At 30.3% G+C, this 12,343-nt stretch overlaps 1 protein-coding gene across 1 annotated transcript; it reads right to left on the reverse strand.

The window, feature by feature from the left end:
* Positions 1-3,929: 3,929 nt before the first annotated feature.
* Positions 3,930-4,895, reverse strand: LOC124845820 (heavy metal-associated isoprenylated plant protein 12-like). Its single transcript, XM_047323002.2, has 3 exons — positions 4,736-4,895; positions 4,559-4,634; positions 3,930-4,456 (listed from the first exon to the last, which is right to left on the reverse strand). Exons 1-3 carry the CDS (start codon positions 4,739-4,741, stop codon positions 4,170-4,172), a joined length of 369 nt encoding a protein of 122 aa, XP_047178958.1. The 5' UTR covers positions 4,742-4,895; the 3' UTR covers positions 3,930-4,169.
* Between the last annotated feature and the right edge of the window lie 7,448 nt (positions 4,896-12,343).

Below are 12,343 nucleotides of genomic sequence, written 5' to 3' on the forward strand. Positions count from 1 at the left end.
CTTAATAATTTTCTTTTTAGATTATTTTATAATCATTTTACACTTTTATTTTTTCAACTAATTTTTATTTTAAATTATTATTACCAATTAATAAATAATATATATATATATATATATATATATATATATATATATATATATATAAAAGGATCTATGTCATTAAGAATAATATTACACTAAGTCCAAAAGCATAATATTGGTTTTCAAAAACTTATAGAAAAATAAAATCAAATCGTCTGATCTTTAATATCATTATTGTCTTGCCACTGAATCTATAAGAATAACTTCACCTGCTCATACAATTGATGTAATCATCACAAACAAGAAAGACGACCAACTAAACAAATGGAGTTGAAAGGATAAGTACAAAAAAGAGACAACATTTATAGATAGATATTAAAACATATAAACATTCATATCTAGAAATCCTAAGACATGCAATCATTCATACTAGGCATGACCATCCATATACATGTATTGATATCAAGCCTTTGCGAGTTATGCACTTGTGTTGTGTAGGGAGGGTCAACACACACATAGGTCTCGACAATGGTAAGATATTGTCTGCTCTAGGTCAAGCTCTCACAAATTTGCTTTTGGTACAACTCCAAAAAGCTTTTTACCAATGGAGGTATCTTATGTGTATATAAACTCATGTCTATCTCCTGTTTTATTTGAAGTGAGACTTTTTGTTTGTATCTTAACAATCATCTCCTTCACTAAACATCTCTTAATCTCTTTCACAACCCATGGTCACACCACTGAGCATCTCTTGCTCTCTACCTCCCAAGATTCATCTAGTTGTCTGCCATTGGCCGTCTACCAAGGCTTCACCTTACCATGGAGGGGCATACTTGTCTGAGCCGGTCACTAAAATTAATCAGACTCTAAGGGAGGGTCAACACACACATAGGTCTCCACAATGGTAAGATATATTGTCCGCTCTGGGCCAAGCCCCCAAGGATTTGCTTTTGGTATCACTCCAAAATGTCTCTTACCAATAAAGATATCTTATGTGTATATATAAACTCATGTCTATATCGTGTTTTATCTTAAGTGGAACTTTTTGTTTGTATCCTAAAATATTGACCTCTGTTTCTATGTAGAGTCATTACCAATGAGTTTCATCCTACCATATATAAGGTTAGTACATTCCCGTCTTAGGCCAAGGTAAAGCCCCTATACTAGGACCTCCTACTTCTCTTATCACATATCCAACCCTTTCCTACTTGGAATTGAGTGGTTATTAGAGCGTTAGGATAACTTCCAATGCATAATCCATATATCAATACATACACTACTTAAATCATCACAAGAAATGTCTCCTTAAAATATCATCCACCACAACCACATAATTTTACAACCATGCTAACAATCCATATTCATATCAAACATACCTCATATCCATAGTAAAAAATTCTCAAACAACTTAAGGGAAATTAGAAAAGTCACAAAAATAGACATTGTCACTTATAATGCCTCTCAGCACTAGACTATTTACAAAAGGTGGTGCTTAGTGGCAAGTCCTACTACTTAACGCCATTTGTCATGCAAAAAGTCATGTTCAACGACGCACATCTTTCGCTCACCGAAAAGAAATTAAATAACTCCATACCTGTAGTGAAAATTAGCGCTCAATGGTGTCATGCCATCACCCAACACTAAAGCACTCACATTTTTTTGCATGCTCAGCGCTATAAGTCCAATGCTCAGCGGTCTAGAGCTAAAATGCTCTCAAACCTGTGCAAGGACCGCGCAACGCCAAACCATTCGCAAAAATGATCTCTCAAAGATGACAAGGGGTGTTCAACGGTTTGGAACAAAAGTGCTTCCAGACCTTCGCAGTCAAATTTGTGCTCAACGCCACACTAGTACCGCTCAACGCCATAACAAAAAACAACAATTTCAATTATGTGATTTGGAGAACCAAGAACCTGTTCATATGACCAATTTGTTATTCCTGACTTAGTGCTTGGTTCAAAAGTAGGTTTCAATGTTATAGTGTATACCAATATGCCCAAATGATCAAATGATCGGTCCCTTAGTTCAACACCAATTCAAACAAATTAGAAGTAACACACAACCAATGTAACATGTTCACATTACTCAACAATTCTACCACAAATATCAGAAATCAATCAACCTCAAACATATAATTCAACCATTTTCAAACATCTAAAATTCTAAAACAAGATAATTAGCTTCCATTACTTAATAAATGACCAAACAACTCCACAACAGAAATATGATCAATGTATATCGTTAGGACTACTGATCAATAAAGAGTCTTATAGAAGACTCAGGCCACACATGCAAGCTAGAACCACTCACATGCACAGAAAATGCACAAACAAACAAAAAGAGTAAAAATCAACATACTCTTTTGCAGAAACTGATCTGGTTGAGTTGAACCTCTCGTCTCAATGGTTACTTCGATAGTATCTTAAGGTTACAATTTTTAGGGATTAAAAAAGGTCTAAAGAATAAAGTTTAAAGAGATTATATGATTTAAGATAATAAAACCATTTATAAAATTTTATTTATATTTAAAATATTTAATATTAAAATAATTGAGTCTCATTATTTAAAATATACTATCATAATTTTTTATACTATTACAAAAACAATTTTAATATTATATAAAAAAAAAATAAACTATTAACTTTACAAAATCAATCAAATATACTAATTTTTTTTTTATTAAACTAACCCACTTTATTTGTATTCTTTTTAAAATTATTTCAAATTATTTAAGTGAATACTCCGCATTTTTTTTAACTAAAAGAAGTTCTATGATTAATGACATTTGTACATTATAGTCAAGTCAACTCAACCCATTAGAAGGGTTCTTCTCTACAGTGAAGTTTGTTTTCTAGTACTCAATACACGCCATGTCATCCTAAAAAATTTTGCACCATCCAACTTCCCTACATTTTCTCTCATAGAAAGTGAAGGAGTGAACAACGGAAATTTTATCAAAGTGTAATGATTGAAGGGTGTTTTCTTCAAATTTTACTCTGTCTGTGACGTCATATTTTCAAGATTGCCCCACGTTGTCGATCACTCACCAGACATTTCTTAGTCAGAGTGGTCCTATATTCACACAGCAAAATTTATGACACTCATTTGATATCGTTTACGTGTCAATTTTAATATCATGTTTAACCAGTCAAAGACTGACATTTTCATTTTTTTCATTTTTTTACCATTTTATATTAAATTTTCTAATAGACAGATGTAAAATAAATATCTTTAATAAATATTATAAATAATATATATAAATGTTTAATTATTCATTTATTAATGGATATGAATATTAATATATTTGAACTATAAATATTCGTTATATTTTTATAATTATTAATGAATTTTATTTGAGTATTTTTTAATTTTAATGATTTAGATAAAATTAGTAATATTTATATATTTTTACTTTTTTCATTTATATTTTTAATATTGAAATTATTTTGTAAAAAATAATTTTTAAAATTTTTATTTTGTATAACTTATTTAAATTTATTTTTTAAAAAATTAAATATATTTGTATTAATATTTTATTAAATAATTTGATTTAAGTTATATTTAAAAATTATTTTTTTAGCTAAGTATATTTTAAAGATTTGCTTTTAAATAATTTTATTTAAAATTAAAATATATATATATATATAAAATATTTGTAAGTATCATGAATATAAAAAGATCATATGAATTTCGGACAAGTAAAAACAAATAACAGTTTTTTCAGATGGAGATAACAGATATACCCTGCCCTGCCGCAGACCGATTAACCCGTTATCTTCTCTGCTTATATCAACCTTTATGGTAATTTATAATAATATTATAATTGATGTAAACAAATTTTAAATTGTATTAAGACACATAAATAGTAATAAATTGATAAGTCATGAATAAATTTAAATTTCAAATGCTAGAAAGAAACATCAAGAAGATAACATATCACTCAAAATCTTGGAACAGAGCATATTTTCTGTGGGATTTGTTTTACAAAATGACAGTCTAATCATACACCACACAGAAATTACACTGTACATAATTTTTACCACCTCGTACACACATTAATCTTCAACCTAAGATCATGCAAAATACTAACAAAACCAACATCATTGCTTTGTCTTTCTTATCATATATTGTCTGATATTATGTTTAGTTTAGCAGATGACACAGGTATTAGGATTTTCATCGTAACTTGTGACATAGTAACTTTGACTATACTGTGGAGTCATCTGATAATAAAGTGGATAGTATGCTTCGTTGAGTTTTAGAGGAACAGCTAACTTTGCTGTCTCGTTCTTATCTTTCTCCTGTTTTGCTGGTCCAACCGAAACTATTTCAGTATGACACAACTTTCTTAGCTTCGACACTGCATTCACCGGATCAATCTCACCCAACAAGATCAATTTCATGTCTTTCACATCAACAGAAACCGATTCAATCCCTGCAGTTAAAATAATCATAAGCACTGGTTTTGTTCAAAAACATTTGGATACTTCGCACAGTACGATATTGACTCTGTTTTCTTGGAACAAAATCATTGTACCTGAAAGGCCAGATGCTGTCTGCATGGCTTTCTGCTTGATTCTATCACAATGCAAGTCCACCTTCAACACTACTTTCTGTCAAAGAACAAATCAAAGAACTATTAAGATTACTTGTAATTTTTGAACATGAAAAGAGAGGTATTTTTACATGCATGCAAAGAGAGTTTATTTCTGACCTTCATTGTTTTTAAAACTTGCTTCTGAGTGCTATATAAGGAAGAGCTGTTTGGCTTACTGATGCCAAAGGGTTATAGAAGGTGTTTTTAGTTTTGTAAATGAAGTTGTGATGAAAATGGTTGAGATTGAATCATATTTATAGTAGCATATGGTGGGACTGAGAAACAAAGTGAAGTGGAGTCAACACTGGTCAAATGATAAAGTATAGTCTTTCTTCAAAAGTTTATATGGAACAATTCTTTTGTCCACACACGTTATAGTAACCGTGTTATCTTTATATTTGCAGCCTTTACCTACCAGTACCTTCAAAGAAGGTCCAGGTCAATGAAATCTTTACATCATAAAAGAGTGTAATAATTGAGCCTTTTTCTAAATAAAAAATATTCTTGGATACATCTAAATTTTTTTACATTCATTTAATACTATTCTTATTTATTTTTTTGAATAATTATACTATGACACACTTTTACATTCATTTAAGATAGAGTATAAGGATAAAATAGTCATAAAAATCTGAACTTTTGTATTTTTTTAAGAAAGAAAAGAATAAAAAGTAAGTAAAGATAATGTCAAATGAATGTAAAAATTTTATGTGTGTCAAATAATCATTTTTCTTATTTTTTTTTCTCTTTTTTTTGAAAAAAATACAAAATTTTATATTTTTACGACCATTTTATCCTTATATTATGTGTTAAATGCTTGAAAAATATAAAATTTTATATTTTTATGATATTTTATCTTTATATTGTATTAAATGAATGTAAAAGCGTATCGTATTTTTTTTTTATTTTCATCTTTTCTAAAGCGTTTGAGAAACACTATTTGGTGCTTAGTGGTTGCAAAACAAAATAAACATTAAACAATGATGAAGTGATGATTGCTAAACTTTGGTGTTTGCTTCAGTTTCTGCAATGATGTCAACCTTTACTACTGTTAATTATCCATTAATAATTATTAATAAGTTTTGTTTAAATATTTTTTTAATTTAAATGATTAAAATAAAATTATTAGTAAGAAAATATTAATCATGAAAGAATAATTTAAAATTTGAATTCATTCATTTCTATTTTTATTTAGACTTATAAGATAAAGCTATTTTGTGAAAGATTATTTTTTAAAATTTATCACAACTCATTTAAATTTACATTTTAGAAAGACCAAATTTATTTGTATTATAATATTTTTATTAAGTAACTTGATTTAAATTGTATTTAAAAGTTAATATTTTAAACTAAATTCATATTTTAAAGATTTTTTAAAATAATTTTATTTAAATTTTAAAACAATAAAATATAAAAGCATGAACAAGTATCCGCGGTTACTTTCAAGTTAAAAAAAAATCTCACAGTTGGGACAAATTTTTTCAAGTAGGACAAGTAAATTCTATCGCAATATAAAATTTTTGTCTTATTTTCATATCATCAAGCGTGTATTATTTTTTTAATGTTTTGATATCACCTAATTATTTTTTATAAATAAAATATTATATTATCAAGTATTTAATATAAATAAAAATACATTATCATTTCTTTAAGGGTTAAATATGTTTTTAGTTCCTGAACTATTGGTCACTTCTGGTTTTCGTCCTCTTTCAAAGTAAGGTACAATTTGGTCCTCATTCTTTTCGAAAACATTCGTTTTAGTCCTCGAAAACTAACACCGTTTAAAAATTTGGTCCTCATTTAGCAACAAAATGAGGACTAAAACCAAAATTTCGAGGACTAAAAAGAACGTTTCGAAAAGAATGAGGACCAAATTGTATGTTACTTTGAAAGAGGGACGAAAACCCAGAAACGGCCAATAGTTTAGGGACTAAAAACATATTTAACCCTTTCTTTAATGTCAAATACTTAAAAAAAATACTATAATTATATAAATTTAAAATTAGAGTAATAAATAATTATTAGATAAAAGTGAAAAATTATCTAAAATATTTAACATTTACACATAATGAGAACAAAAATGTTTACTAATTTTGCAAATATTAATGAAACATAAAAGATAAAATTATAAAAATATTTCTAAAAAATTATGAAAAGAAAATAAATATTCAAGTTTTAAAATATTTCAAATGTCTCTTTACTTTCTTTTTTTTTAAATTCTAATGAAATCACTTCTCAAGGACTAATAAACATTACAGTATACCACTAGATCACACTTTAAAGAAAGATTAAACAAATAATAATGATTCAAATTTAAATACAGAAGATTTTTCATTTTTGAATTTCAATCGATATTGGATACTGGTAAACAAAATTCATGTAAATGAAATTAAATTATTATACTATAATAAATGTTTTTATATAACTATAGCGATAAATTTTTCTGATGAGAATACGTTAGAAAATAAAAATAATTATATTAAAAATTATCATAATAATATTCTACCTTATAAAAATTAACAACAAATAAAATTATTAAAAGGAAGTAAAAATGATCAAATTTGTGTTTTGGAAAATATTTAATACACTATTAGAAGGAATTGTATGTACAAAGGAAAAAAAATGTTTAATTAATGGTGTAATGAGACGTAAAGTATGTTGAATATGTGATAAACAACATATAACAAACTAATCAAACCATTGAAAAATAATGAAAATTTAGCAAAACAAATTCAAATGACATAAATTAAGTATGAAAAGGAATAAAGAAGATATGTTTTCTATATTACTCAGTAAATAAAGGATTTATGCAATTGAATATTAAATTCTTTTAAGACCTAAAATCTATTTGATTAATTGTAATTGAAAATACCTCATTTGAACATCACAAAGATCGTGACTAGAGAGAAACTACTACGTAAGTGAATTTTTTGAATATAGAACAAATCGAACAAATAGAAGAAAAAGAAAAAGTATATAAAAAAAGAAAAAAGATTAAAAACTAAAGACTAAATAAATAATATATATATATATATATATATATATATATATATATATAATGTATTTTAGGTTATTTAATAAACTATGAATATTTTAATAATTTAAACAAAATAAAAATATAGTGAAACATGTATGAAAACGAGACAAAATGTGAAAATACTCATCCCATCATCATATCCAATCATGCTTAGTGAATGCTGATGATGGTAGATCTTAAAAAAAAAATATTAGGAGAGTCAAATTTTTTTATAAGTGTATACTAATTTGAGGGGACTAAGGATATAAAATTTAATAAAATTAAAAAAAAATATTTTTTGCATATTTTTAATTATTTAAAAAAATATATTGGAGATGTCAAAACGCTCTTCTTTAACCATGAAGCTCCGTCACTAAATACGAGGATTTCCTATATCAAAATAGGAACGCGTTGGAACAATTTCCTCAAGTGGATTTATTTATCATTTCTATACAACACAAATATTTCCAATTAGGTAACATATATACACTATATACTAGACTTAAATTGGTTGTAACAATATTTCACAATTCTAAAAACAAATCAAATTAGTAGCTAAACAATAATTTTGATAAAAATACAATGCTATTAAAGTTTCTTTTAAGTTAAAAAAAATATAAAATTATTTAACAAATAGTAGTATCCACTTATTCTTAGACATTAACACAACCAATTTAACCAACTCGAAGCTTACCTACTATTTTTATTTTTTATTAATAAAAATATTTCTACTAGGTATTGTTAATAGATTATCCATTAATCAACACTAATAGAATCAATTTGTCAAACTTAAATTAACATAAACTATTTTTAACCTTTTTTTTTCAATTAATACAAAATATTAGTTGTTTCGGATGTAGAGTTGAGGTTCCTTACCCAAAACACTCTAAATTGTCTTGAAGATCGAATTGACTCTCTAACGGTCTTTCTTAACCCAAGCTACATTGTTTACTCTTCCTGCTCCTTGTTCAAGTCGTGCGGATGGATATATGTCAAAAGCACTCTAACACTCAAGTTAGTGATATGATTGATTGGTTAGCACAATAAGTTATGCATATTATGCGCATGATGATCTAAAGTCATACTTATGCTCGTTATTTATAGTAGTTGGGATGAACACTTATCTTTTTGTCAGCCTAATAATAGCACAATCACACCTTAATTTGCATTAAGAGCTTAATGCGTTATTACCGCTGATAATCTGACCATGTGGTGCCCGATCAATCACACTGTTTGGTCAAACTAGGCGGTATGAAGGAACTCAAACTTGAAGGACAATGGTCTGTATGGACGATCAGGGGTGGTCAACCTAGATGGACAACAAGGTAGTGCCAAATCCTACTATACGGTACACATGGGTGGATGACCAGGGTGGACGACCTGGTGGATAGCCAGGGTGAACGGTCAGGGTGGACAGTCTGGGTGTGGATGGCCTTGGTGAACGGCAGGGTGGTGTAAGATCCTACTGTATGATACACAAGGATGGACGACCTAGTGGACGGCCAGGGTGAATGGCCAGGGTGGACGGTCTGGGTGAAAGGCCTTGATGGATGACAAAGTGGTGCAAGATCCTACTGTATGGTACACAACCCCATCAAGCCCAAGCATGATACAATTTATGAAGGGGTTTTGAGTACACCATACCTAATCATTGAGAAGTTCTCTAGTTGATGTGCAAGGTTGAAATGGTTCACAAATGAACTTGCCATTCACCAAACTCTTATCCTCGTTAGTTGGACCAAGCGGCAGTGGTTCATGGATGAACTCGCCGTTCACCGACTCGAAGCAAGGTTGATAGTGGTTCACGAATGAACTCGTCGTTTACCGAATTGGCGTGAGGTTGATAGTGGTTCACGGATGAACTCGCCGTTCACCAACCTCTTATCCTTGTAGTTCTGAGCCAGCTGTTAATGTTGATAGTGTCGTGAGGCAATGCTGGTCGAGTACCTATGAGGCCAACTTGGCTCAGCAATTGAGGCCATTATAGGGCGAGAAGTTTTGAGGCCAAGGTTTGGTTGGGTACTTATGAGGTCATGTTGGTGGAGTGAGGCCATATTGGTTGAGTATCTGTGAGGCCATCTTGGTCGAATACCTATGAGGCCATCTTGGGCGAGAAGTTGAGACCATGATAAATCGAGCAGTTTTAAGGCCAAGGTTTGGCCAAGGTGAGGCCATGCAGCCGAGCTGAGGCCTTCTGGCTGAGGTAAGGCCATACGAACGATTTGAGGCCATATAACCGATTTGAGGCCATGTGGCCGAGGTGAGGCCATGTGGCCGAGGTGAGGCCATGGGGCCGAGGTGAGGCCATGCAACCAAGGTGAGGCCATCCAGCCGATTTGAGGCCATGTAGTCGATTTAAGGCTAGATGGCCGATTTGAGGCCATGCGATTGAGTTGAGGCCTTCTGGTGAGGTGAGGGCATATGGCTGAGGTGAAGCCAAGGTTTGGCCGAGCTGAGACCTTGCAGTAGAGGTGAGGCCGTGTGGCCAAGGTGAGGTCGTGCAACCGAGGTGAGACCATTTGGTTGAGGTTAGACCGTGTGGTCGAGGTGAGGTCGTGCGACTGAGGTGAGGCCATCTGGCCGAGGTGAGGCCATGCGGTCGAGGTGAGTCCATCTGGTCGAGGTGAAGCCATCTGGCCAAGTAGGTGAGACCATGTGGCTAAGGAGTTGATCTAGTAGGTTAATGTTAAATGAAACAAAAATAATGAGATCGAATGATTGGGCAATTAACTTCTTCTAAAGTATTGCTCACTAGTTCCTTCTGGCTATAAAGGGGGATACTCACTCAACCCCACGGTGGGCGCCAACTTGTCCTGAAGACCGGATGAGCTCCCTAATTGTCCTCCTTAATCCATGTTACATTGTTAACTCTCCCTACTCCTTGTTCAAGCCATACGGGTGGATACTTGTCAAACACATTCCAACATTCAAGTCAGTAATATGACTAATCGGTTAGCACAACAAGTGATGCATACTATGTGCATGATGATATAAAGTTATACCTAGGATCTTTATTTATAGTAGTTGGGATGGACGTTTATCTTTTGTTGGCCTAATGACAACCCAATCACACCCTAATTTGCATTAAGAGCTTAATGAGTCATTACCGTTGATAATTTGACCATGTTGTGTCCAATCAGTCACACTGTTCAGCCATACTAGGTGGCGGAGAGGAAATCGACCTTGAAAGAGAACGACTTGTATGGACGATCAAGGGTGGTCATCCTGGGTGAACAACAAGGTCGTGCCAGATCCTACTGTATGGTAGACATGGGTGGACAATCAAGATGGACGGTCTAGGTGGACAACTTGGTGGATGAAAAAATGATGCAATATCCTACTATACGGTACACAAGGGTGGACGACCAGGATGGACAACCTAGTGGACGACCAAGATGAACAACCAAGATGGACGCTCTAGATGGATGACAGGGTATACAAAATCCTACTTAACGACACATTAATATATTAGTGTCAGATTAGTATTTAAACTGAAATAATTATTGAAAATAATTAAAGTTATATTTATTTTTAATATATATTTATTTAAATTAACAATGGTCAAACCAACACAAATTTTATTTATTTTATATTTTATTTAAATTAGTATGCATTAGAATCATGCTAATTTATATACAAGTTAGTGTATAGGTTTGTAATAAAATAAATATCATAAATTATTTTTAATTCAAAAATCCATATTTAAAGATAACAAAATTATTATAATCTATGTGAGTTTGATTTAACCAATAAGAACACGTACCATTTCTCTTTCACTTATTTTATAAAATCTTCTCAAACTTGTTTTCATATTTCGCATTTATTCATGCTCATTTCCTTACTCATATTTATCTAAACTTATTTTCTTTATAACCATAAAAGAAGTTTGATCTACTTTTCTTTTTCATGAAACCCTTTCGATCCAATTCATAAGTTTATTATTTGTTTTCTCTATTTTCTTGTTTGCATCTTTTATAGACGACAATAGAAGTATTGCGTAAGAAACATTTTTTTCTTAATTTAATATCATTAGCCTCATCTACATACTAATTAAATTATTATTTAAAATAGATTCAATTTAGAGTCCAAAAATTTCTTGGAATAGAACAAATTAACATCAACTTCAAAACTAAACCAGTTTATTTAAAAATAAATTTAAAAATTAGTAATCAATTGGTGACAACTTAGTTTACAATACTTAGAATTGGTCTTAATGTATTGATGTTAATAATTTAGAATTCAAGATTTTAGATGTGTCACATCAATTCAATTCTATTAATTAATTAGCAATGACTTTTACCTTTATCTTTATTTTTATACCTTTAATCACTGTATTATTTTTTACTTTAAGCAACGTTAAACTACACCGCAGATACAAAAAATGTTGTCTAAATATAGTATCTTTTGTAATAAAATTATTCATATACCACAAAAGTTTAGTGAACAAACTTTTAAGAAAATAAAGTTACATTAGAGTTGCTAGAAAAGAAAAATAATTTAGATGAAAATAAAATGGATGACTAGAAAAAAGAGAGTAAAATATAAAAATGAAAGTTACATGTGATTGAGAGAAATAAAAAAATGCAAACAAAAACAGTATAAATAAGTAAAAAAATAAAATAATTCATCTACCACTCAAAATTAATCAATATGTATGATAATTTGTGAAAGTTCTATATATAACTTCTATTTATTTTAATGATATTATA

Source organism: Vigna umbellata, chromosome 4 (genome assembly GCF_029865625.1).
Source record: "Vigna umbellata cultivar VRB3 chromosome 4, Vumbellata_1.0, whole genome shotgun sequence".
Classification (NCBI taxonomy): Eukaryota; Viridiplantae; Streptophyta; class Magnoliopsida; order Fabales; family Fabaceae; genus Vigna; species Vigna umbellata.